This window comes from Hoplias malabaricus, chromosome 8 (genome assembly GCF_029633855.1).
Source record: "Hoplias malabaricus isolate fHopMal1 chromosome 8, fHopMal1.hap1, whole genome shotgun sequence".
In the NCBI taxonomy this organism is placed as follows: domain Eukaryota; kingdom Metazoa; phylum Chordata; class Actinopteri; order Characiformes; family Erythrinidae; genus Hoplias; species Hoplias malabaricus.
In genome coordinates, this window is record NC_089807.1 from 37,414,758 (window position 1) to 37,442,692 (window position 27,935).

The window sequence follows — 27,935 nt, forward strand, 5'->3', positions numbered from 1 at the left end:
AAACTGTTAGAGAAATAATGGTTAAACTATTAGGAACCATTAAGTGCATTAAGCTCCGGTTTCCGCCCACAGTCCAAAAACACACGTTGGTAGGTGGATTGGCGACACAAAAGTGTCCGTAGGTGTGAGTGTGTGAGTGAATGTGTGTGTGTCTGTGTTGCCCTGTGAAGGACTGGCACCCCCTCCAGGGTGTATTCCCGCCTTGTGCCCAATGATTCCAGGTAGGCTCTGGACCCACCGTGACCCTGAACTGGATAAGCGGTTACAGATAATGAAGGAATGAATGAATAAGTGCATTAAATGTAGACACCATTAAAAACCAGTACAAACCATTAAATTCTTAATGAAACGTATTGTACTTTGAAAGTACATTTGTAATGTGACTCAGTCGTCTTTTCAAAGTTTATGTTTGGAAGTCTTTTCAACTTTAATTCAATGTTTATTGAATGACATTTAGGTACGTGATTTCAATGTTGAAATAACGGCTTTAAAAGAACGCCTTTAATGTGACTTTGTTAGTCATCTTTTCAACGTCAGTGTTTGGACGTCTTTTCAACTTTCATTTTCAACCTTAAAAAAAGCTGATTTGAACGACATTTTGGTACGTGATTTCAACGTTGAAATAATGGCTTTAAAAGGACATCTTTAATGGGACTTTGTTAGTCGTCTTTTCAACGTCTGTGTTTGGACGTCTTTTCAACTTTCATTTTCAACCTTAAGAAAACGTTGATTAGACAACGTCAAAAAAATCAAAGACTGAAGAGAGATGAAGGAGAATCAGGACTGAAGACAGTTTGACTTATCTTTCACAGCATGGAGCTTTTCTGTAACTGTAATCAGACCAGACTCTGTAGAGTGCAGCACTTTGAAGTGAAACTAGATTGAGTCGTGTTGAGAAAGAGTGACAGTTGGTAGCAGGCAGAATTTTGAGGAATTTTTGGGAGGGAAGAAAGAAGAGAAACGGGTCTCTAGTTGATAATGCCCAAGTTGTCAAGAGCTGGCTTCTTCAATATGGCAACAACTCTGGCAGTCTTGAAGGTCAATGATAAATCATCTTTAAAACTAGGAGCTGTTAAAAATGATAAAAGGCATAAAAAGAACTTCTAATACACACAATAAAGAAAAACTGTACAAAGTTTACAGATTAGGTCAAGCAGTCAGCAAGAAAATGAAAGCAAAAAAGCAGCTTTGCCCATCCTGTCTCAGCAGTTGTTTTTTTCCTCTGAACTTCACTTCAGCATAATTTTTTGTTCCATTGTCTGTTCTACTTTTGTAAATTTTTGTTTAATTTACATGTGTAATCAAATAAAGAAATATAATTTTTTAAATATTTTCATTAAATATATATATTTTAAATACATTTATATACGTAATTGTGTGCCATATTTGAGTCACATACTTTGGGCTAATTACAAAAATTTGCAAATATGTTTATAAATATTTTGCTTTTACCTATGGGCCGCGACCTACCCCTGGATCCAGGCCTGGGGGTAGTGTCCGATGGTGAGCGCCTGGTGGCCGGGCAGCCCACGTAACCCGGCCGGGCTTAGCCCGAAATGGCAACGTGGGAGGATCATGTGGGCTCACCACCCGCAAGATCCAGAGTAGGGGTGTGGTGCAATGCCCATCAGGAACTTGTCAGCGGAAACTGGTTCTTGGTACGTGGAACATAACCTCACTGGGGGGGGGGAAGAGCTAGAGCTGGTGCGTGAGGTTGAGAGATACCAGCTAGATATAGTTGGGCTCACCTCTACACACATTGTAGGCTCTGGAACCAAACTCCTTGATAGGGGTTGGTCTCTCTCCTACTCAGGAGTTTCACAGGGTGAGAGGTACCGGGCAGGTGTGGGGATATTCACAAGTCCCCGGCTGGCGCCTGTACAGCTGGACTTTGTCCCAGTAAACGAGAGGGTCACCTCAATTCGGCTCCGGCTTGCAGAGAGGAAAACTTTTGTGTGTGTGCATATGCACCGAATAGCAGCTCAGAGTATTCTGCCTTCTTGGAGGCAGTGAGTGGACTTCTAGAGGGGATTCCATGCACTGACTCTATTGTTTTACTGGGGGACTTCAATGCTCATGGTGGCAATGACTGGGAAATCTGGAGAGGAGTGATTGGGAGGAACGGACTGCCTGATCTAAACCCGAGTGGTGTGATGTTGTTGAACTTCTGTGCTAGCCATGGTTTGTCCATAACGAACACCATGTTCGAACATAAGATTGCTCATATGTGTACTTGATACCAGAGCACTCTGGGCCAAAGGTCAATGATCGACTTTGTGATTGTGTCTTCTGACCTGAGGCCGTACATTTTGGACACTTGGGTAAAAAGAGGGGCTGAGCTGTCAACCGATCACCATCTGGTGGTGAGTTGGATACAATGGCAGGGAAAGCTGCCGGACAGACCTGGTAAACCCAAACCTATAGTGAGGGTGTGCTGGGAAAAGCTGGCAGATGACTCTGTCCGGATGGATTTTAACTCTCACCTCCGAGAGAACTTCTCACATGTTCCGGAGGAGGTAGGGGGAATGGAGTCTGAATGGACACTGTTCCGGACCTCCATCGTGGAAGCGACTGCATGTAGCTATAGTCAAATGCTTGTCGGTGCCTGTTATGGCGGCAACCCAAGAACCCGTTGGTGGACACCGGGGGTGAGGGAAGCTGTCAAGCAGAAGAAAGGCTTTTTTTTTTTCGAGATTGGCTAGCTCGGGGAACTTCCGATTCTGCGGATGGGTACCGGCAGGCGAAAAAGGCTGCAGCTGTGGCAGTTGCTGAAGCAAAATCTGGAGCATGGAAGGAGTTTGGAGAGGCCATGGAGAATGACTTCCGTGCGGCCTCAAAGAGGTTCTGGAAAACACTCCGACAGCTCAGGAGGGGGAGGGGGGACACTGTCCAAGCTGTGCTCAGCAAGGATGGTGAAACTCTGAACTCGACTGAACGTATTGTTGTGCGTTGGAAGGAGCACTTTGAGGAACTCCTTAACCCGAGAGACATGCCTCCTGTGCAGGGGGTAGGGCCAGAAGTGTCTGGGGGGTCAGATTCCATTTCCTTGGCTGAAGTCACTGAGGTGGTGAAAAAGCTTCGCAGTGGCAAAGCTCTGCGGATTTTGTCCTGGCCGTGGAACTATGGACCAACTCTTTACTTTTTCACAGATGACTGAGGGGGCGTGGGAATTTGCTACTCCACTCTACACATGCTTTGTGGATTTGCAGAAGGCATATGACCGGGTTCCCCGAGAGATTCTGTGGGAGGTGCTCCGAGAGTATGGGGTGCCAGGGTCGCTCCGGCGAGCCGTACGGTCCTTGTACTCTCAGAGTTTGAGTTGTGTTCGCATCCTTGGTAGTAAGTCAAGCTTGTTCAGTGTGGGCATTGGACTCAGTCAGGGCTGTGCCTTATCTCCACTCCTGTTCCTGATATTCATGGACAGGGTGGTGCACCGTAGCCTGGGGCAGGAGGGCTTCTGTCAAGGAGCTCAGGAGGTGGCATCTCTGCTTTTTGCGGATGATGTTGTTCTTCTGGCTTCTTCGCACGGAGGTCTTCAGCGTTCACTTGAGCAGTTTGCAGCTGAGTGTGAAGCGGTCGGTATGTGGATCAGCACCTCCATGTCTGAGGCCATGGTTATCTCCCGGAAACAGATGGCATGCTCCCTTCAGGTAAGGGGTGAGAATCTGCCCCAAGTGAAGGAGTCCAAGTATCTCGGGTTCTTGTTCACGAGTGATGGGAAGAGGGATGGTGAGATTGACCATAGGTTAGGTGCAGCGTCTGCAGTAATGCGGTCACTGTACCGCACAGTTGTGGTGAGAAGAGAGCTGAGCCATAAAGCAAAGCTCTTAAATAAAGCAAAGCTCAAAACGTACCGGTCAGTCTACGTCCCCACTCTCACCTATGGTCATGAGCTCTGGTAATGACCAAAAGAACAAGATCGCGGATACAAGCGGCCAAAATGAGCTTTCTCCGACGGGTCGCTGGGCGTACTCTCCGTGATCGGGTGAGGAGCTCAGTGCCTAGGGAGGAGCTCGGAGTAGAGTCGCTGCTCCTTCGCATTGAGAGAGGTCAGTTGAGGTGGTTTGGGCATCTGATCAGGATGCCTCCTGGACGCCTCCCACTGGAGGTATACCAGGCACATCCAACTGGAAGGAGGCCCCGGGGTAGACCCAGGACACACTGGAGGGATTATATCTCCCGGCTGGCCTGGGAACGCCTTGGGATCCCCCAGAAGGAATTGGTGGATGTTGCAAGGGACAGAGACGTCTGGGCTTCTTTGCTCACCCTGTTGCCACCGCGACCCTGAAATGGAAAAGCGGAAAAGAAGATGTATGTATGTATGTATGTACGTATGGGTGTAATGTTTTTTCTAACCGGGACTGTGAACTGACAGGTACAATTAAATACTAATAGAAGCATTACATAATGGAAACTATTAGAGAAATAATGGTTAAACTATTAGGAACCATTAAATGCATTAAACGTAGACACCATTAAAAACCAGTCTAAACCATTAAATTCTTAATGGAACCTACTGTACTTTGAAAGTACATTTGTAATGTGACTCTGTTAGTCGTGTTTTCAAAGTTTGTGTTTGGATGTCTTTTCAACTTTAATTCAATGTTTATTGAATGACATTTAGGTACGTGATTTCAATGTTGAAATAACGGCTTTAAAAGAACGCCTTTAATGTGACTTTGTTAGTCATCTTTTCAACGTCAGTGTTTGGGCGTCTTTTCAACTTTCATTTTCAACCTTAAAAAAAAGATGATTGAATGACATTTAGGTACGTGATTTCAACGTTGAAATAATGGCTTTAAAAGAATGTCTTTAATGGCACTTTGTTAGTTGTCTTTTCAATGTCTGTATTTGGACGTCTTTTCAACTTTCACTTTCAACCTTAAGAAAGCGTTAATTAGACAACGTCAAAAAAATCAAAGACTGAAGAGAGATGAAGGAGAATCAGGACTGAAGACAGTTTGACTTATCTTTCACAGCATGGAGCTTTTCTGTAACTGTAATCAGACCAGACTCTGTAGAGTGCAGCACTTTGAAGTGAAACTAGATTGAGTCGTGTTGAGAAAGAGTGACAGTTGGTAGCAGGCAGAATTTTGAGGAATTTTTGGGAGGGAAGAAAGAAGAGAAACGGGTCTCTAGTTGATAATGCCCAAGTTGTCAAGAGCTGGCTTCTTCAATATGGCAACGACTCTGGCAGTCTTGAAGGTCAATGATAAATCATCTTTAAAACTAGGAGCTGTTAAAAATGATAAAAGGCATAAAACAAACTTCTAATACACACAATAAAGAAAAACTGTACAAAGTTTACAGATTAGGTCAAGCAGTCAGCAAGAAAATGAAAGCAAAAAAGCAGCTTTGCCCATCCTGTCTCAGCAGTTGTTTTTTTTCTCTGAACTTCACTTCAGCATAATTCTTTGTTCCATTGTCTGTTCTACTTTTGTAAATTTTTGTTTAATTTACATGTGTAATCGAATAAAGAAATATAATTTTTTAAATATTTTCATTAAATATATATATTTTAAATACATTTATATACGTAATTGTGTGCCATATTTGAGTCACATACTTTGGGCTAATTACAAAAATTTGCAAATATTTTTTTCAAGCCAGACTCTGTAGAGTGCAGCACTTTGAAGTGAAACTAGATTGAGTCCTGTTGAGAAAGAGTGACAGTTGGTAGCAGGCAGAATTTTGGGAGGGAAGAAAGAAGAGAAACGGGTCTCTAGGTGATAATGCCCAAGTTGTCAAGAGCTGGCTTCTTCAATATGGCAACGACTCTGGCAGTCTTGAAGGTAAATGATCAATCATCTTTAAAATCTAGGAGCTGTTAAAAATGATAAAAGCCATAAAAAGAAGGAGGTCAAACAGTCTAAAACACACAGCAAAGAAAAGCAATGTACAAAGTTTACAGATTAGGTCAAGCAGTCAGCAAAAAAACGAAAGCAAAAACATAGCTTTTCCCATCCTGTCTCAGCAGTTTTATGTTTTCCTCTGAACTTAAATGCAGCATAATTCTTTGTTCCCTTGTCTTTTCTACTTTTCACCAACTGGATTAACACACATTCCCAAAATTCTCCTTGGTAAGAGCATGAAATAACTAATGTTTTGTAAATGTAAAATGTAAACATTATGAATTTTATGAATTGAGTTCTAAATTAATGCATCGTTAAAAACTGAACTAATTTTTCCGGGAGTTGTTCTTCTGATGTTGCTTACTATACCGAGGTCAAACTGTCAAACTTCTTGAAATGTTGGCATCTTCTTTTTGGTCTATACAAGCACAGTTAATATTACATTGGAAAAATTAATAAAATGGTCAGGTGTTTTGTGATGGATTTGGTTAATATTGAACTAAAAATATGAAAGAAATGTAAAAATGTATTTAAAGTGAATTTTGTTTGAGAAAACATTGAGACATTTTTTAATTTTGTAGTTGTCATTTTGCAATGAGCTAAATCTCAAACACAGGGTCTAAGTTTGAATTTACAAGTATGCTTATATTTTTGCATTCTAATGTTTTATGCAATGGACCTCATGCCTGAAAGGACATTAAAGCAAGTTGTATGTGCTTCAGTGAACTGATTTTATGGTTATAGAACTGATTTTATTGTTATAGGTTTGTGATGTACAGTGTTATTATTATGCTGAGTTTCTCAAAATTACTGGTTTCTCTGCAGTGTGTGGTTGTCTATTAGAAAACTACATCTGTGTGAAGATCACGATGTCTTTGATCTGTGCTTTTCTGTTTCTGTTGACAACTTCTTTGTCTGAAAAGAAGGTAGGTGCCAAATATCTACACAGTGATTAAATCTCATCTCCATCCTTGGAACACTAACAGTGACAGTTTCCGTGCCAAAGTATCTTTGTAACAGTAACATTTAGAAATGTTTTGAAAACATTGCCAATGAAGGATATAGAAACGAGAATTGTTGATAATATTTTGAGAATAATGAAAACATTTGAAAAATGGCTTGTTAGTAATTCAGTTTTTGACAAAAATTTGGGAAGTGTCTTTAAAGCAGATTGTTCGCGTGAACATTAACAGATTCATTAACAGATACAAACCCTATTTCTGGAAAGTTATTCATTTTTTTTTTTTTTTGGTATAAAAGGAGCATACACTGAAGGCTCAGTCTTGGCAAGTCTTTTAGAGAGTTTTCAAAAGGCAAAAAAAAATTTGCAATCTTGCATTTACAAATGTTAGCTTTTACTTTAAATGCCATTTTGTTGGTTGTGTGGACTACTTATTCAAAATAACCATTTTATAAAACATCAAATTTGAGTCATCATTAGAAACAATGGAAAATTATGGGGATTTTGAATATCATTTACTCAAGAAATATACAGTAAAATCACTTTATATTTCATAGGTACATAGTGTGGTACACACTGAACTGATATCTGTTAGTTGTATGGACTACTTATTAGAAATGAACACATGTTCAAAAACAATGGACAAATATTGTGAAATGACCATATTATAAAGCAGTACACTTGAGTCATCATTAAAAACAATGGAAAATTATGGGGATTTGAATGTCATTTACTCAAAAACTATACAGTAAAATAAATTCATATTTTATAGGTACAAAGTGTGGTACACACGGAACTGATATCTGTTGGTTGTGTGGACTACTTATTAGAAATGACCATATTATAAAGCAGTGAACTTGACACATGTTCAAAACAATGGAAAATTATGGAACTTTTGAATGTCATTTACTCAAAAACTATACAGTAGAATCACTTCACATTTCATAGGTACATAGGTACATAGTACACTGAAGTGATATCTGTTGGTTTTATAGACTACTTATTCAAATTAACCATTTTATAAAACATCAAACTTGAGTCATCATTAAAAACAATGGAAAAGTATGGGGATTTTGAATATCATTTACTCAAGAAATATACAGTAAAATCACTTCATATTTTATAGGTACATGGTGTGGTACACACTGAACTGATATCTGTTGGTTGTGTGGACTACTTATTAGAAATGAACACATGTTCAAAAACAATGGACAAATATTGTGATTTCGAATGTCATTTACTCAAGAAATATACAGTCAAATCACTTCATATTTTATAGGTACATAGTGTGGTACACACTGAACTGATATCTGTTGGTTGTGTGAACTACTTATTAGAAATTACCATATAAAAAACAATGGACAAATATTGTGATTTCGAATGTCATTTACTCAAAAACTATACAGTAAAATCACTTCATATTTTATAGGTACATAGTGTGGTAAACACTGAACTGATATCTGTTGATTGTGTGGACTACTTATTAGAAATTACCATATTATAAAACATCAAACTTGAGTCATCATTAAAAACAATGGAGAATTATGGGGTATTTAAATGTCATTTACTCAAAAACTATACAGTTAAATCACTTTATATTTCATAGGTACATAGTATGGTACACACTGAACTGATATCTGTTGGTTGAGTGGACTACTTATTAGAAATGACCATATTATAAAACATCAAACTTGAGTCATCATTAAAAACAATGGAAGATTATGGGAATTTTGAATATCATTTACTCAAGAAATATACAGTAAAATCACTTCATATTTTATAGGTACATAGTGTGGTACACACTGAACTGATATCTGTTGGTTGTGTGAACTACATATTAGAACTTACCATATCATAAAAAACAATGGACAAATATTGTGATTTCGAATGTCATTTACTCAAAAACTATACAGTAAAATCACTTCATATTTCATAGGTACATAGTATGGTACACACTGAACTGATATCTGTTGATTGTGTGGACTTCTTGTTAGAAATGACCATATTATAAAACATCAAACTTGAGTCATCATTAAAAACAATGGAGAATTATGGGGAATTTAAATGGCATTTACTCAAAACTATACAGTAAAATCACTTTATATGTCATAGGTACATAGTGTGGTACACACTGAACTGATATCTGTTGGTTGTGTTGACTACTTATTAGAAATGAACACGTTCAAAAACAATGGACAAATATTGTGATTTCGAATGTCATTTACTCAAAAACTATACAGTAAAATCACTTCATATTTCATAGGTACATAGTGTGGTACACACTGAACTGATATCTGTTGGTTGTGTGGACTGCTTATTCAAATTAACCATTTTATAAAACATCAAACTTGAGTCATCATTAAAAACAATGGAAGATTATGGGAATTTTGAATATCATTTACTCAAGAAATATACAGTAAAATCACTTCATATTTTATAGGTACATGGTGTGGTACACACTGAACTGATATCTGTTGGTTGTGTGGACTACTTATTAGAAATGAACACATGTTCAAAAACAATGGACAAATATTGTGATTTCGAATGTCATTTACTCAAGAAATATACAGTCAAATCACTTCATATTTTATAGGTACATAGTGTGGTACACACTGAACTGATATCTGTTGGTTGTGTGAACTACTTATTAAAAATTACCATATCATAAAAAACAATGGACAAATACTGTGATTTCGAATGTCATTTACTCAAAACTATACAGTAAAATCACTTTATATTTCATAGGTACATAGTGTGGTACACACTGAACTGATATCTGTTGGTTGTGTGGACTACTTATTAGAAATGAACACGTTCAAAAACAATGGACAAATATTGTGATTTCGAATGTCATTTACTCAAAAACTATACAGTAAAATCACTTCATATTTTATAGGTACATAGTATGGTACACACTGAACTGATATCTGTTGGTTGTGTGGACTACTTATTCAAATTAACCATTTTATAAAACATCAAACTTGAGTCATCATTAAAAACAATGGAAGATTATGGGAATTTTGAATATCATTTACACAAGAAATATACAGTAAAATCACTTCATATTTTATAGGTACATGGTGTGGTATACACTGAAATGATATCTGTTGGTTGTGTGGACTACTTATTAGAAATGAACACGTTCAAAAACAATGGACAAATATTGTGATTTCGAATGTCATTTACTCAAAAACTATAAAGTAAAATCATTTCATATTTTATAGGTACATAGTATGGCAAACACTGAATTGATATATGTTGGTTTTATGGACTACTTATTCAAAATAACCATTTTATAAAGCAGTAAACCTGAGTCATCATTAAAAACAATGGAGAATTATTGTGATTTTGAATGTCATTTACAGAAAAATTATACAGTAAAATCACTTCATATTTCATAGATACATGGTATAGTAAACACTGAACTGATATTTGTTGGTTGTATGAAATACTTATTAGAAATGACCAATATATAAACCGGTTAAATGCTGTTGCTTTCTTTAAAATGAAGGGCATAAGCTCAGGTCTTCACGCGCATTGAGTATTACCACTCTGTCACTAGCATATGCGCACAAAAATCTGACGTGCGGCTAGTTTAACCATGATATCAGGTGCTCTCATGTACTCAATTAAATTAACAGAAGTAAATTTAATTCATTACTTTCTACCTCAGTAAATAACCATACTAACTAACATACTTTTGTTGTTGTTGACACTACGCTTCGTAACACCCCAACTTTTTTGGAATGTGTTGCAAGCAAAAAAATTTAAATGTTGTTTACAAAATACAATCAAGTTTATCAGTGAAAATATTTAAAATCTTTCTTTGTATTTTCAGTTAAATAAAATTGCAAGGAAAAAAATAATCACAGATTCTTGTTTTTGAATCCAAATTATTTCCTATGTAATACAATGCAGAAGTCAAAAAAACATCTAGAATTAAATAATTCATTAAATGTTTGATGGCGAGTCATACGACTAAATATAAATGATTTCCTGTTGGGTGTGGGAGCATAAGCCATTGTTTCAGGAAATACATAGTGCAAATACAAAGAAGGTAACTTATTTTAAAGGCAGCCTGTTTTAAAAGAAATGGTCCAACAGTTATTTATGACAAACAACATGGCCTTTAGCATCACAGATAAAATGGCAAAACAAATAAGAAAATAATAATTAAAAAACATTTAAAATATACACAGAATATACTCATAATTTTGGGAATGTTTCATCTGATCTGAAATTAGAGGGTGAAACATGCTATATTCATTAACCATTAACTAGGCAACAATATTTATGGCAGAAAATAACAATACATAAAATAATTTATTGCTACAAACATTGATGTATAAAGCCTTTATTATTAAATTTGCTGTTATGTAACACATTAAAAGTAACACAGAGCATCTGACTGTTTTAAATGTTCTCTTGCAGGTCAGTGGTCAGGTTTTTCCCTTGGACATGGCTGACAACTCAGTGGATGATTGCTATAATGGCTGTAGAGAAGACATGAACAAATTAGTGGTGTCAAAGTACAGTGAACAAGAGAAAAAAAACACTCCTGGATTCTCAGCTGCCTGGGAATCTGCACTTATTAAATGCAACAAAAATGGACTTGGCATAAACCAGTCTGCTGCCATATACATGTATACACAGGAGCCTCAGTGTAGGAATGATTGTTCCTATACAAAGTTTAATATAGCAACAAGTAAAGGATCAGAAGCCTACAAGTCAGGTGACTTTCAGTTTTACACACTGCATTTCTTTCTGACTGATGCCATTCAACAACTCAAAAGAAAGCAAAAAGGCTGTGTGACCACATTTCGCCGAACTAGAGCTAGGTTTGTCACCAATGTTCTCAATAGAAAAATGAGATTTGGGTCTTTCACTTCCACGTCCACAAATAAGAATTTGATCGACTTTGGTGAAGAGTCCTGTTTCAAAGTAAAGACTTGTTTTGGAGCTGCAGTGGATAAATACTCAGCTTTCCCAGGTGAGCAGGAGGTGTTAATCCCTCCATACGAGGTTTTTTTAATCACTGCCATTAAAGAGAAAAACAAGCAGAACAATCTGTGGTGTAATGTAGTGTATGAACTCGAAAGTGTAAATACATATAGTAATCTCTGTTGTGCAAAAATCACCAATAGCTTATTAGGAAGTCAGTGCTCTAGTTCACAGGGGCTAGTTAATTCATTTTTTGTGACGGCTCTGCTGATTGCTGTTGTGTTGGCTGCTTAAAAGAGTAATGAATACATGAATACTTTTTAGAGTAATGTATTACTCTAGTTAGTAAGTTAGCAAACAATTTTCATTAAAAAGCTTTTCTGATATATATTTTATGTGATAAGCAAATCAGATTTGCCGAGTGGTCTACATTTTTGTTGTCTTTGAATGAAATAGTTTATGCTCATACTTTATGGTGTGGGTTACCCTCATGGACATGATTAAAATATAATCACTGTCTAATTAAAAACATGTATCTCCCAAAATAGTCACTTTACAGTAGAAGGAAATAACCTTCTTAACCTTCAATAGACGTGAATGTAAACAGATTTAATTTCTATTGGTCCATTCATCATTTTCACACAATGTGAAGGACAGCTGCTGTGTTCAATTGATAAATTAAAGGAAAAATTGACAAAAATTGAGATATGACGATATGTTGAGTGCAGAATCTCTGGCCACTAGGTGTCAGTATAATGGCTGCTTCATAATGTGATGAAAAATCATTGACGAAGTGGCTGATAGCTACTCCAGGGAACATTTAATAAAGGTTGTGCATGAATGCAGCTTAGACCTCTGTGTATAAAATTCCTGTTCAGTTCTAACGATCAAGACCTGAACAGCGACCCTCTGGCCTCATGATAGCTTCTCTAACTTCAAGGCCACAGCTGCAGTATAAAATAAATTATTGTATATAATAGTATAATAATAATATAATTACTATATTGTTGAGTTTTAATGGGTTTTTACTGGTTGGAGTTATTGGGCTGAAGTAATGCTAGTGTTCATCACATGCTGTCACTGTTTACATCACTTTATGAACACCCTGTATTCAGATGATTAATTCGTATATGCATTGTTGTATTGATTTACTGTAATCAATTTTTTATTTACTTAGAGAGAGTCAGAGAGTTCTAATTTACTGACTTTGTTATATTAATGACAAAATGTTTTATGATAAAAAATTAATGATTAATAAATAAAAAAAGTGTTTCCTATGAATAAATGTCAAAATATTTGTTTGAGAAAGAAGAAAAAAATTATCTATTATTTCCATCTTTTTATGTAAATTAATATAACAATCCTGTTTTGTTATGAACTAAATGACTTCTACAAACCTAAACACACAAACATTGTAATTCTTGAACTTCAGTATCCCATGATTATTAATAAAATTTAAGGATCTTATTTTTTCTAAGGACTTGCTGTGTGGATCTTATATTTAATTTGATTTGACAGGACCAACATGAGTCACTGAAGTAATACTCGATGAACAGGATTTATTCAAATGTCAGAAAAAAACATGGCTGTGCTCATGTTTTTTTCATATCTGTTTGCCAGTCAATTGCAGGGCATGACTAATTTGCGTTTTACTGATTACTCTTTTATTATCTTTAAAACCTCATGTGTCTGCTTTGCTGTATAAAAATATTGAACCTTTATTTACCCCCCAGACATTTCCAGTATATTTTACTTTATCTGTTATCAGAAATTCTGTTGCATGCTAAACATACTTAAAGACATAGCAATCTAAAAAAATAACACAGTTAAAACTGAACAACACAAATGGAAAGAAATGTTAGATTAGCCAAAACAACCAAACGAGCTAACAAACAAGAAAACAAACGCCAGCTTATGTGAGTTGAACACTAATATCAGAGGGCTTCTGTTTCGATAAGGACATGTCCCACGTTGTCATGACATTTGCATGAACTTCACTACACACCCATTTGACATGTCTAACCTTTGCAATTATCTTTTCTGTAGTTAAGCAAGGAACAAAAGAAATTGTCATACTTTATATGACACTGATTGCAATAGACATATTGAGTTGAAAGCAGGTAACCAGTCTGACTAGACTGTGTGGCCATACAGAATACAGGGGTTGGAGAATGAAACTGAAACACCTGGTTTTAGACCACAATAATTTATTAGTATTGTGTAGGGCCTCCTTTTGCGGCCAATACAGCGTCAATTCATCTTGGGAATGACATATACAAGTCCTGCACAGTGGTCAGAGGGTTTTTAAGCCATTCTTCTTGCAGGATAGTGGCCAGGTCACTACGTGATGCTGGTGGAGGAAAACGTTTCCTGACTCGCTCCTCCAAAACACCCCAAAGTGGCACAATAATATTTAGATCTGGTGACTGTGCAGGTCATGGGAGATGTTCAACTTCACTTTCATGTTCATCAAACCAATCTTTCACCAGTCTTGCTGTGTGTATTGGTGCATTGTTGTCCTGATACACGGCACCGCCTTCAGGACACAATGTTTGAACCATTGGATGCACATGCTCTTACTGGTGCAATGTGCAAATTTATGAAGATTGGCCACCAGGCTGGTCCAATGTAGCCATGAAACCTCCCACACTTAAATGACAGGTGTTTCAGTTTCATTGTCTAACCCCTGTAGATGCAGAGCCAAAAAAAACGAAACCTGATATAAACCAGTGCTCAATAAATACAAGCCAAAATAAGGCCATATTAATACGCCTGGCCAGAGCTCCTACAAATTGATTTTTCTTTACTGAGTTGTACATTTTGAATAACCCTTGTGGGAAAAGGGTCTAATAATGTGTGCCAGTTTGCTTTCTTTCTCTGCTTTATTTCTAAGCTTTAACCCTCTCTTTTACAGTTTGGCTTTATCAGCTTTCACTTGCTCATACTGCTTCTACAGCCTTTGGATCTTCTCTTCTTTCACCCTGAGATCACAGTCTTTTAGTCTCAGCTCAACCATCATTTGCCAAAGCTGTGTCTCCATGTCTTCTTTTTCCTTCAATTCTTTCTCATATTTTAGCCGCAGTTCATCATGTTTCCCACAGTGACGCTTTCCACCTGCTGATACATCTCATTAGTGTAGAACGTCCCTTTGTTGTCCTCAGTCATCTGCTTTATCTTATCAAGCAGCTCCAAGACCTGATGTGGGCCTTGGCTCATGTTGTTGAAGACATGGTAGCGGTTCTTACACATTTTGAGGAGCTCCTGAAGATCCTCGCCAGCCTTTCTGAGGAACTCTTCAATGTTCACATCCTTCAGTTTGTCTCCATGGGTGAACAGGACCATTGTATGCCTGGAAGCTCTCTCTCCAAAGATGTTCTGGATTCGCTCCACAGCTTGCTTCTCCTCCTTGGTGAAGCGGCCCAGTGCAATGACCAGGAGAAAGGCATGGGGCCCTGGAGAAGAGAGAGCGATGCACTCCACCAGCCGGTTCATGAGTGAAGATTCTGAGAGCTCTGTGTCAAAAAGGCCAGGTCTATCAACCACTGCAATCTTGCTTTCCATCTCACTGCTCTTTTGGCACTGTTTGGTCACCGACTGGGCAGCAAAGTCCACCCTGAACTCATTACTGCCCAGAATGGTGTTTCCAGAGGTGCTCTTTCCTGCTCCAGTTTTTCCAACCAGCACAATCCTCAAGTCTCTCACTGCCACAGACAGAACAAAGGCATTAGTGCACATGTAATACTTAATGTTAAAGTTTTATCTTTTTTATTAAGTATTTACACTTTACTGTAATTTTAGTAGTCCCAAAAGTATCTGGACAGTGCTTTTTCTTTCTTTCTTTTTTTCTTTCTTTCTTTCTTACTTACTTAAGGAAACTCATTTGTTTCAGATCATAGTGACTATTAACATATTGTAAGAAAAACAACCAGAGACTTTAATGTTTAAACCTTTGTGATTTGCAGGTGACTTAGTGCAGTCTGGTTACAATGCTCCACCAGGAGTTCTCCACTAAGACTCTGCCATCAGTTTAATGTTATTTTAGAGGAGATTTCCCCTTGTAAATCCTTTGGTGAAATATTTTTATGAATTATACTCAGCATTTTTATTCAAATGGAAAGTTATAAGTGTCCAGATACATTTTGGGCCTCTGTCTCTGTACTATGTGTATGGTGGTGGAGTTTTGCTGTGTCTTCTCATAAAAACTTCATTGTGATCATACGATGTTCCTGCTGTAAATGAAGAACCACACTCTTAATTGTTAGTCACAGAAATAGGTTAATTTACCCAGCAATTTACTGGATGTTTTGTTGTCACTCACTTTATTTATTTATTCCCCAAAACTACATTACATTTTATAAACTTCATAAAATAAAGAAATTAAAGTACAATGTCAAAGGTTCTACATGCATGTCATGCAATCCAAAGGCATTTGGATTAATGTTTACACTTAAGCACATTGATAAGGAATCTAGAAAATAAACATGGGCTAAAAAAACAGGCCAATTTTTCCTTACTTTTTCTCTGCATGGTTATGTTTTTCTCTTTCTGCTGTCTATGCTTGTGTTACGATATATATATATGTATATCCTGGCGGTATTTTACACAATATAAGGCAATATGCAACAATATCTTAACAACACAAATGACATATTTGATCATTTTTCAAATGATCTACAAGTCCTGCACAGTGGTCAGAGGGTTTTTAAGCCATTCTTCTTGCAGGATAGTGGCCAGGTCACTACGTGATGCTGGTGGAGGAAAACGTTTCCTGACTCGCTCCTCCAAAACACCCCAAAGTGGCACAATAATATTTAGATCTGGTGACTGTGCAGGTCATGGGAGATGTTCAACTTCACTTTCATGTTCATCAAACCAATCTTTCACCAGTCTTGCTGTGTGTATTGGTGCATTGTTATCCTGATACACGGCACCGCCTTCAGGACACAATGTTTGAACCATTGGATGCACATGCTCTTACTGGTGCAATGTGCAAATTTATGAAGATTGGCCACCAGGCTGGTCCAATGTAGCCATGAAACCTCCCACACTTAAATGACAGGTGTTTCAGTTTCATTGTCTAACCCCTGTAGATGCAGAGCCAAAAAAAACGAAACCTGATATAAACCAGTGCTCAATAAATACAAGCCAAAATAAGGCCATATTAATACGCCTGGCCAGAGCTCCTACAAATTGATTTTTCTTTACTGAGTTGTACATTTTGAATAACCCTTGTGGGAAAAGGGTCTAATAATGTGTGCCAGTTTGCTTTCTTTCTCTGCTTTATTTCTAAGCTTTAACCCTTTCTTTTACAGTTTGGCTTTATCAGCTTTCACTTGCTCATACTGCTTCTACAGCCTTTGGATCTTCTCTTCTTTCACCCTGAGATCACAGTCTTTTAGTCTCAGCTCAACCATCATTTGCCAAAGCTGTGTCTCCATGTCTTCTTTTTCCTTCAATTCTTTCTCATATTTTAGCCGCAGTTCATCATGTTTCCCACAGTGACGCTTTCCACCTGCTGATACATCTCATTAGTGTAGAACGTCCCTTTGTTGTCCTCAGTCATCTGCTTTATCTTATCAAGCAGCTCCAAGACCTGATGTGGGCCTTGGCTCATGTTGTTGAAGACATGGTAGCGGTTCTTACACATTTTGAGGAGCTCCTGAAGATCCTCGCCAGCCTTTCTGAGGAACTCTTCAATGTTCACATCCTTCAGTTTGTCTCCATGGGTGAACAGGACCATTGTATGCCTGGAAGCTCTCTCTCCAAAGATGTTCTGGATTCGCTCCACAGCTTGCTTCTCCTCCTTGGTGAAGCGGCCCAGTGCAATGACCAGGAGAAAGGCATGGGGCCCTGGAGAAGAGAGAGCGATGCACTCCACCAGCCGGTTCATGAGTGAAGATTCTGAGAGCTCTGTGTCAAAAAGGCCAGGTCTATCAACCACTGCAATCTTGCTTTCCATCTCACTGCTCTTTTGGCACTGTTTGGTCACCGACTGGGCAGCAAAGTCCACCCTGAACTCATTACTGCCCAGAATGGTGTTTCCAGAGGTGCTCTTTCCTGCTCCAGTTTTTCCAACCAGCACAATCCTCAAGTCTCTCACTGCCACAGACAGAACAAAGGCATTAGTGCACATGTAATACTTAATGTTAAAGTTTTATCTTTTTTATTAAGTATTTACACTTTACTGTAATTTTAGTAGTCCCAAAAGTATCTGGACAGTGCTTTTTCTTTCTTTCTTTTTTTCTTTCTTTCTTTCTTACTTACTTAAGGAAACTCATTTGTTTCAGATCATAGTGACTATTAACATATTGTAAGAAAAACAACCAGAGACTTTAATGTTTAAACCTTTGTGATTTGCAGGTGACTTAGTGCAGTCTGGTTACAATGCTCCACCAGGAGTTCTCCACTAAGACTCTGCCATCAGTTTAATGTTATTTTAGAGGAGATTTCCCCTTGTAAATCCTTTGGTGAAATATTTTTATGAATTATACTCAGCATTTTTATTCAAATGGAAAGTTATAAGTGTCCAGATACATTTTGGGCCTCTGTCTCTGTACTATGTGTATGGTGGTGGAGTTTTGCTGTGTCTTCTCATAAAAACTTCATTGTGATCATACGATGTTCCTGCTGTAAATGAAGAACCACACTCTTAATTGTTAGTCACAGAAATAGGTTAATTTACCCAGCAATTTACTGGATGTTTTGTTGTCACTCACTTTATTTATTTATTCCCCAAAACTACATTACATTTTATAAACTTCATAAAATAAAGAAATTAAAGTACAATGTCAAAGGTTCTACATGCATGTCATGCAATCCAAAGGCATTTGGATTAATGTTTACACTTAAGCACATTGATAAGGAATCTAGAAAATAAACATGGGCTAAAAAAACAGGCCAATTTTTCCTTACTTTTTCTCTGCATGGTTATGTTTTTCTCTTTCTGCTGTCTATGCTTGTGTTACGATATATATATATGTATATCCTGGCGGTATTTTACACAATATAAGGCAATATGCAACAATATCTTAACAACACAAATGACATATTTGATCATTTTTCAAATGATCTACAAGTCCTGCACAGTGGTCAGAGGGTTTTTAAGCCATTCTTCTTGCAGGATAGTGGCCAGGTCACTACGTGATGCTGGTGGAGGAAAACGTTTCCTGACTCGCTCCTCCAAAACACCCCAAAGTGGCACAATAATATTTAGATCTGGTGACTGTGCAGGTCATGGGAGATGTTCAACTTCACTTTCATGTTCATCAAACCAATCTTTCACCAGTCTTGCTGTGTGTATTGGTGCATTGTTATCCTGATACACGGCACCGCCTTCAGGACACAATGTTTGAACCATTGGATGCACATGCTCTTACTGGTGCAATGTGCAAATTTATGAAGATTGGCCACCAGGCTGGTCCAATGTAGCCATGAAACCTCCCACACTTAAATGACAGGTGTTTCAGTTTCATTGTCTAACCCCTGTAGATGCAGAGCCAAAAAAAACGAAACCTGATATAAACCAGTGCTCAATAAATACAAGCCAAAATAAGGCCATATTAATACGCCTGGCCAGAGCTCCTACAAATTGATTTTTCTTTACTGAGTTGTACATTTTGAATAACCCTTGTGGGAAAAGGGTCTAATAATGTGTGCCAGTTTGCTTTCTTTCTCTGCTTTATTTCTAAGCTTTAACCCTTTCTTTTACAGTTTGGCTTTATCAGCTTTCACTTGCTCATACTGCTTCTACAGCCTTTGGATCTTCTCTTCTTTCACCCTGAGATCACAGTCTTTTAGTCTCAGCTCAACCATCATTTGCCAAAGCTGTGTCTCCATGTCTTCTTTTTCCTTCAATTCTTTCTCATATTTTAGCCGCAGTTCATCATGTTTCCCACAGTGACGCTTTCCACCTGCTGATACATCTCATTAGTGTAGAACGTCCCTTTGTTGTCCTCAGTCATCTGCTTTATCTTATCAAGCAGCTCCAAGACCTGATGTGGGCCTTGGCTCATGTTGTTGAAGACATGGTAGCGGTTCTTACACATTTTGAGGAGCTCCTGAAGATCCTCGCCAGCCTTTCTGAGGAACTCTTCAATGTTCACATCCTTCAGTTTGTCTCCATGGGTGAACAGGACCATTGTATGCCTGGAAGCTCTCTCTCCAAAGATGTTCTGGATTCGCTCCACAGCTTGCTTCTCCTCCTTGGTGAAGCGGCCCAGTGCAATGACCAGGAGAAAGGCATGGGGCCCTGGAGAAGAGAGAGCGATGCACTCCACCAGCCGGTTCATGAGTGAAGATTCTGAGAGCTCTGTGTCAAAAAGGCCAGGTCTATCAACCACTGCAATCTTGCTTTCCATCTCACTGCTCTTTTGGCACTGTTTGGTCACCGACTGGGCAGCAAAGTCCACCCTGAACTCATTACTGCCCAGAATGGTGTTTCCAGAGGTGCTCTTTCCTGCTCCAGTTTTTCCAACCAGCACAATCCTCAAGTCTCTCACTGCCACAGACAGAACAAAGGCATTAGTGCACATGTAATACTTAATGTTAAAGTTTTATCTTTTTTATTAAGTATTTACACTTTACTGTAATTTTAGTAGTCCCAAAAGTATCTGGACAGTGCTTTTTCTTTCTTTCTTTTTTTCTTTCTTTCTTTCTTACTTACTTAAGGAAACTCATTTGTTTCAGATCATAGTGACTATTAACATATTGTAAGAAAAACAACCAGAGACTTTAATGTTTAAACCTTTGTGATTTGCAGGTGACTTAGTGCAGTCTGGTTACAATGCTCCACCAGGAGTTCTCCACTAAGACTCTGCCATCAGTTTAATGTTATTTTAGAGGAGATTTCCCCTTGTAAATCCTTTGGTGAAATATTTTTATGAATTATACTCAGCATTTTTATTCAAATGGAAAGTTATAAGTGTCCAGATACATTTTGGGCCTCTGTCTCTGTACTATGTGTATGGTGGTGGAGTTTTGCTGTGTCTTCTCATAAAAACTTCATTGTGATCATACGATGTTCCTGCTGTAAATGAAGAACCACACTCTTAATTGTTAGTCACAGAAATAGGTTAATTTACCCAGCAATTTACTGGATGTTTTGTTGTCACTCACTTTATTTATTTATTCCCCAAAACTACATTACATTTTATAAACTTCATAAAATAAAGAAATTAAAGTACAATGTCAAAGGTTCTACATGCATGTCATGCAATCCAAAGGCATTTGGATTAATGTTTACACTTAAGCACATTGATAAGGAATCTAGAAAATAAACATGGGCTAAAAAAACAGGCCAATTTTTCCTTACTTTTTCTCTGCATGGTTATGTTTTTCTCTTTCTGCTGTCTATGCTTGTGTTACGATATATATATATGTATATCCTGGCGGTATTTTACACAATATAAGGCAATATGCAACAATATCTTAACAACACAAATGACATATTTGATCATTTTTCAAGTGGACACTGAAGGAGTGAGAGACATGTTAAATACATAATTAGAGAAGTTCTGCAATCTCATTCTGAGCTCCAACTTTCAAAATAACTCCACATTTGAGCATGAATCAGCAGAAATGAAGCAGCCAAGAGTTAATAGACAAACCTGCTGGATTTTCATTTTTTGAAGTAACCATTATTGTTAGGAAATATAGCACTGATTCTGCAATAGCTCTTGTTTTTCTCTCCAGTATTCTCTGAAATATTCTCGTGACCTTGAATGTGTTGGTATACAGAACATAATACATTAACAATGTACCCAAAGTTAATACATTAACAGAGCAACCAAGCGTTGTTCCTCTTTCCAACATCTTCTATAATAAAGAAAAATTTAAGTAGGTGAGAGTGGTGAGAAAAATTTCATACAGACTCAGTGCTAATTTCACTTTCAATTTTTCATACCATGAAGAACAGCCAGGGAGAAAGAGCATAGTGTCCTGGACCATTAAGGTAAGATCATATTTGTTTCAATTTATGTTCAAGACATTAGGTTGACACTTTCATCCAGAGCAATGTATAATTACAATTGTGTCACAGAGGTAGGTGAGATAAACCTCCAGAGCAGGCTCATAAACCCCTCTCCAGGGATCTCTTTTATGACCCAAAGCCACAGGGTCAAGAAAATAATCTTTTGGGAGACGCTCCTGAGGATTGCTTAACTGCTTAATGAAGAACTTTTCAAACTATAGAATTAAACCTTAATTCCCATTGGTTTTAAACAATTTGAAGTTACATATGTGCACAACTGTTTGAAATTAATTCCATTTGAACAATCAAAATGGGTGGGATTAATTTACATGTGTTTAAAAAATTTTTTTTTTTATATGAATTTGTGTAGAACCAAGGTAACCACATACTATGCGTGTAGTTGGTTAATAATTATGTAGAACATGGTTGTCTTAATGATATTACTTTGTGTTAACATCTAATCTTTTATATTGCAAAAGTATGATTCAGAATTCTGGGATGGTCAGGAATTGTCTTCAAGCCTTTGTCTTGTCAAGGGTCATAAATTGTATGTAATGTCACTACCAAGGTACATGAAGCAGTCAATCAGGAGCAAGAGAGGCTCCAATCTTATCTAATCGGTATTAAAGGCGGGTCTTCTAAACTCTGGTTAAAACCAGTGGCGCCAAATTCTCTGCTCCTTCTTTTCTCTGCCCTTTTTGCTTCTCAACTCTTCACTTCAAGACTTCAGACACTTGGGGCGTTTTCTCTTTTAGCCTTGTTCAAGGCTTTAGAGGAAAATGACTCTGGTTTTGAAATGACTCTGCAGGCTCCTCTGCAGGCGTCAGGCTCATGGCTTTCTTAAACTGTCTTGGGCCCCTTAAACGTGGCCCAAATAGACAGACGTTCTATATTAATTTTGTCCCTAATAGAGGACTATAGTAAACAGGGCTGTAGTTATTCCAGCAAGAATTCATTTTATTAATTAATTCATTAATAATAGTTAATTCTAGCTAATTCTGCTGTATAATATGTGAAGATGGCCTACTTGTCTAAGCTAAAATTAGACAGGTAAAGACACTACATATTATTTAATGGCTCCCAAACATGGAGCTTATCAAAATGAATTAAATAATTATTTATTAATAAAATAATAATTATCATTGACTTCGCTATGTAGTACTTATGCCACCACAACATGTGCATAACTATTTCCACTACATATACTTACTGTTTAAATGGCTCGTATAATGAAAAACATGTAAATACTATGTATGTTCTGAGAGTAGATATTCTTTGTGGGCCTTAGAGGCCTTGTGTCTGTTGTCATGTTAATTGTGAAATGCTTTATGTGTTTTTGCAGGCTTTTCCCCCAATGATGTATAGTGCCCCTCCTGGCTCTGAGATGGAAAAAAATCAAGGGGACATAATGTTGAACCAAAGGTTATCCACTACTCCACTGATTGGACCTTACAACTCTGAGGTAAGTTTATTTACCTATATGCATAAAAACACACATTGGTAGGTGGAATTGGCGACTGAAAAGTGTCCGTAGGTGTGAGTGTGTGAGTGAATGTGTGTGTGTTGCCCTGTGAAGGACTGGCACCCCCTCCAGGGTGTATTCCCGCCTTGCGCCCAATGATTCCAGGTAGGCTCTGGACCCACCGCGACCCTGAACTGGATAAGCGCTTACAGATAATGAATGAATGAATGAATGTCTTTAATTAAATCATCTCATTGGATTAGAGTAACATATACAGCTTGTTGAATTGCTGTGTATAACACTGTAAAGTAACATTTATGAAAATGATTCCTGAATTGTTTTACACCAGAACTTAGTTGTGGCAAAATAACTTTCATCAATGTTTATGTCAAAGGTGAATAACACCTTAAATACGACCCTGTTTGGGGTCGGGTGGTCTAGAACACAGTCTAGAACCACAAATATTTGGATCATGTTTGTGGTTAACTGGTTTAGAGGGGAAAACATTCCAAGGGGTTCCAGAGAAATAAAACTATTGATGTAGATACTTTCTGTGTGGTTCAAGGTTCAGAAAGCACTTCTGGACAAGTACTGTTTTTTTTTTTGTTTTTTTTTGCTTTTGAGTAGATTAGAAGATTTAAAAGAGAACTAATATAACATCCGATATCTGTCTTTGATTTCTCATTCTAATCATTAATTTCCCCTGCTAGGTGGGACAACCTCCAGCCACTGATGTCCTTAATTCTTCTGACTCTGCTATCCAGTTCAACATCGGCACAGGAAAGGGCCCTGCCCAAAATTTCCTGTAGTTCTTTGTTTGTACACACATTAAGCATTAAGTAAAAGGGACCAAAGGAAAGACTATTCATTCACAATAGAGTGTAATTGCTCAGTTAATGGTGTCCTCCAACGGAAGCATATGCTCATAAAGTGATGGTATTGCCAAGAAATACTCAGTTACTGATTTTGGCCTTTTATAAATGTATCAGGGTCTGCCCGTGGAAATCTGAAACTACTGTGAATTACTGGCTGAACCGCTGAAGTTACTTTTCACTTGCAGTTTTTTCAAGCATGTATTTAGTATTTCTTTTTAGTATTTTTAATGCTGCATTAATGTGTGTTATAAGGAGTATCAAGATAAACTTTTTGTGAGTTTTACATACTTCACTCTGATAATGTCCAGGGAAATGACCATATCACTGTTTCAGTTGTCTTCCTGCAAATGAAAGTGAGTCATATTAAGTAAAAGTACTGAAATCCTCTCTCATATAGGTCAGGGCTTTTTCTGCTTTAGGTTCAGCTCATTTCCAGGTCCAATGTGAACTGAACCGTGCATGTATAAGCAGGGAAGTCAAAAAATATGACTGGAATTGCATGAATTGTAAGTACAGATTAATTAAGTTATTCTCCACACAATCACGCAATATTAAGAAAAATTAACAAGAGGACGGTGCATGTATTTTTAATCGTGGTGTATGTTCAGTTCTGTGCTTACCTGTCCAAAGTAGTAGCTTGAATATAAATCTGTAACTAGTGTATACTGTTTGTCCTCAATGAAATATACTTGGCATGAGTGGTTGCTGCAGTCTTGTACAATGAAGTGCCGGTTTATTAGGTCATATCCAGAAAACTTTTGCATTATCTTTGCTCTTTAGAGCAGAACTTGTTTGCCAGGGCATGGATACTGTGATATGTGTTGAGCAGATATTCTGTACACTGACATATTGTGGTCCCTAATTCTGTTCTCTGCCCTGAATATGAGAGTTAACTGCCCTGAATGTGAGAGTTAACTTTTGCAGGTTTCTACGAGTAACCATGCGTAACCATGCGTAACCATACGAGTTTCCTGCCATGGTCCGAAAACATATGTTAGTAGGTGGATTGGTTGCTCAAAATTGTTCGTAGGTGGGAGTGTGTGAGTGAATGTGTGTGTGTGTGTGTTGCCTTGTGAAGTACTGGGGCCCCCTCCAGGGTGTGTTCCTGCCTTGTGCTCAGTGATTCCGGGTAGTCTCCGGACCCACCACAACCCTGAACTGGATAAGTGGTTATATATAATGCATGAATGGAGAATGCTATTGCTAAGATTAAATCTCCTTATTGAAGTCATATGATTGTAGAAACGGTTAAAACCATAATTACTGTAGAGCGTATGTTACTTAAAAATAAAAAGGAAATAACCTGCAGACAAAAAAGCCTTAAAGCTAATATTTGTCGATATTCACTTCAGCTTCTTTTGCCTGGCAGAAAATTATAGCACGTTTTTTTTTAATCCTTATTTAACCATTGGAGGGATCATTAGGATAGGTCAGGACTTTTTACTTTATTTTATTTTATGTAGTATTATTATTACTATTATTTTTGCTTGTTACACAAATATATTTTCTAATGTACAGGGGCTGGACAATCAAACTGAAAAACCTGGTTTTAGACCACAATAATTTATTAGTATGGTGTAGGGCCTCCTTTTGCGGCCAATACAGCATCAATTCGTCTTGGGAATGACATATACAAGTCCTGCACATTGGTCAGAGGGATTTCAAGCCATTCTTCTTGCAGGATAGTGGCCAGGTCACTACGTGATGCTGGTGGAGGAAAACGTTTCCTGACTCGCTCCTCCAAAACACCCCAAAGTGGCTCAATAATATTTAGATCTGGTGACTGTGCAGGCCATGGGAGATGTTCAACTTCACTTTCATGTTCATCAAACCAGTCTCTCACCAGTCTTGCTGTGTGAATTGGTGCATTGTCGTCCTGATACACGGCACCGCCTTCAGGACACAATGTTTGAACCATTGGATGCACATGGTCTTACTGGTGCATTGTGCAATTAATGAAGATTGGCCACCAGGCTGCTTCAATTTTGCCATGAAACCTCCCACACTAAAATGACAGGTGTTTCAGTTTCATTGTCTAACCCCTGTATATGTACTCCTAAAAATTGTCCAAATGAGTATAACACCATTAGAAGTTCCTTTCTTAGTGTAGTTTTTCTCAGTACAGTTGTATGCAGTTTTGGACTCAACTAAAGTGGTGCTCTCTGGCTAGGAAGGCTATTACAAAGCTTTGGACCCGCCACACAAAATGCTCTATTTCCAATTATTTTATCTTGGATTGATTACTAATATAAACCTGCAGTCACTTAAAAATCACTGGTAATGTGCAAACATTTTTTTTTTATTTCTCTTTGCTTTACCACATCATTTGTTGGTAAACCATTCCATTTGTAGTCATTCTAATGTAATTATTTTAAAACTTTATACAATCTAATTAGTTGCTCTTAATAGACATTACAACTACAGCCCTACCAAGTAATTACCTATTTATTTAATGCAGCATTACAGTACTCAACACAGATAATGCAGAATATAATTGTTCTCAAAGTCCTTCAATGTTAGGTATCAGGAGAGAGAAAATTTCTTAATGTTCAGCACATTTTTAAAATAATTGAGACATCCACTGAGACATTTTCAGAATATAAAATTGAGCTAATCTTTCAAATGATTTAAAAACAAAAAATTGCAATTATTTGTTCCCACAGAGATGATATGATGTGTTTTTAATAATTTAATGAATGATATGTTCTCAAAGGAGAGAGGAAAAGCCATTTTATATGAGCAGTGTTGGGTGCCCAGAACTGACATTAGCAACTCCTGGTATACTACCTCACCCTCATTATAGCTGCAGCTTTGTTATTTCATTCTGTGACGTTCCCCTAAAACTGCATCTAGTGCCTGAGGTTATAACTGATTATTAAACCAAAAACCTCTATGATAATTAGTGTGCAAAAGTATGATGTATGTGTATGATTATTGTGATAATATGTTACATTATTCCTATAGATAAACATGTTTATAGCTAATATTGTTATATGTTTAGTACAGTAGCCCATTATACCCTCAATTAATATGCAGAAATACGAATCATATGATATACTTTAGGTCTTAGCCATATATTGTATCTAGAACTGTGTATTATTGTGTAAAATAGTCAATCACAGCTGGAAATTTAAAACATTGTCAGACATAAGAAACACACTTTTTCTATATATTATATGAAAAGGTGTGAGATGACACTTCTACTTAAGTGCTCTTCAGGAAACAAATTATACACATTAAACAAAATAATAAAGAGAAATAAAGAGACATCTGCATAAACCCTGTATTATGTCTTTATTTTTTAGGTGAAACACTAACACTAACACTAACCCTTGTGTTGCACTAAGCTATTTTTTAAATACGTAAGCTCTTTATTAGATGAAAAGAGCTTCAGATCTTTGAAATATATCTGAATAATTCAAATGATCTTGTAACTACACTCATTGATCATTTAATCAGCTCCACTGGCAGAAGGTGCAGTTTGTAATTCTGTAATTACAGACTGAAAGCCATACATTGTTAGCCCCAGGAAAGGTTTGGCTTGTGAGACATTCTCAGCAGTGAATCATTCTGTGGTGGTGTGTAAGTTTGTGTTGTACTACAAATGTGTCAGACAATTGTTTATATCTTCTTCAGATTTTTTTTTCTCTTGGCTCTCTTTGTGTAATATAAATTACTCATTAAACAACCTACCGTGTCCCAAATAATGTTTATGAGTGTGGGCCAATCTGGGTAAATGGTGATTTTTAGATTTGATTCAGGTCTAACGTCATAAAGACTTGGATATGACAGAATATGAAAAAAGCCAAAGGCCTTTATTATTTGTATTATTATTATTATTATTATTATTATTATTATGTAGGTTATACATTTCCCT

General features: G+C 37.3%; 4 protein-coding genes and 1 pseudogene across 4 annotated transcripts in view; 2 read left to right on the forward strand and 3 right to left on the reverse strand.

Moving 5' to 3' along the window:
• Nucleotides 1–24,037, forward strand: part of wu:fc21g02 — a 50,037-nt gene extending 26,000 nt beyond the window's left edge. Inside the window, exon 9 of the mRNA XM_066678213.1 lies at nt 23,894–24,037. Coding sequence (XP_066534310.1) covers nt 23,894–23,992 — 99 coding nt within the window. The 3' untranslated portion in view covers nt 23,993–24,037. The remainder of the gene's footprint in view (nt 1–23,893) is intronic.
• LOC136705490 (ecto-ADP-ribosyltransferase 5-like) lies at nt 1,455–12,048 on the forward strand. Its single transcript, XM_066679093.1, has 6 exons — nt 1,455–1,503; nt 1,814–1,953; nt 2,244–2,363; nt 2,741–3,007; nt 6,617–6,778; nt 11,245–12,048. The coding sequence occupies exons 1-6, from the start codon at nt 1,455–1,457 to the stop codon at nt 12,046–12,048; spliced, it is 1,542 nt and encodes a 513-aa protein (XP_066535190.1).
• On the reverse strand, nt 14,705–15,489 carry LOC136705491 (GTPase IMAP family member 4-like; annotated as a pseudogene).
• LOC136705492 (GTPase IMAP family member 4-like) lies at nt 17,103–17,887 on the reverse strand. The gene is given in 2 exon segments (XM_066679094.1): nt 17,103–17,260; nt 17,263–17,887. Coding segments are annotated over 2 exon segments (783 nt in total).
• LOC136705494 (GTPase IMAP family member 4-like) lies at nt 19,501–20,285 on the reverse strand. The gene is given in 2 exon segments (XM_066679097.1): nt 19,501–19,658; nt 19,661–20,285. Coding segments are annotated over 2 exon segments (783 nt in total).
• Nucleotides 24,038–27,935: the final 3,898 nt, after the last annotated feature.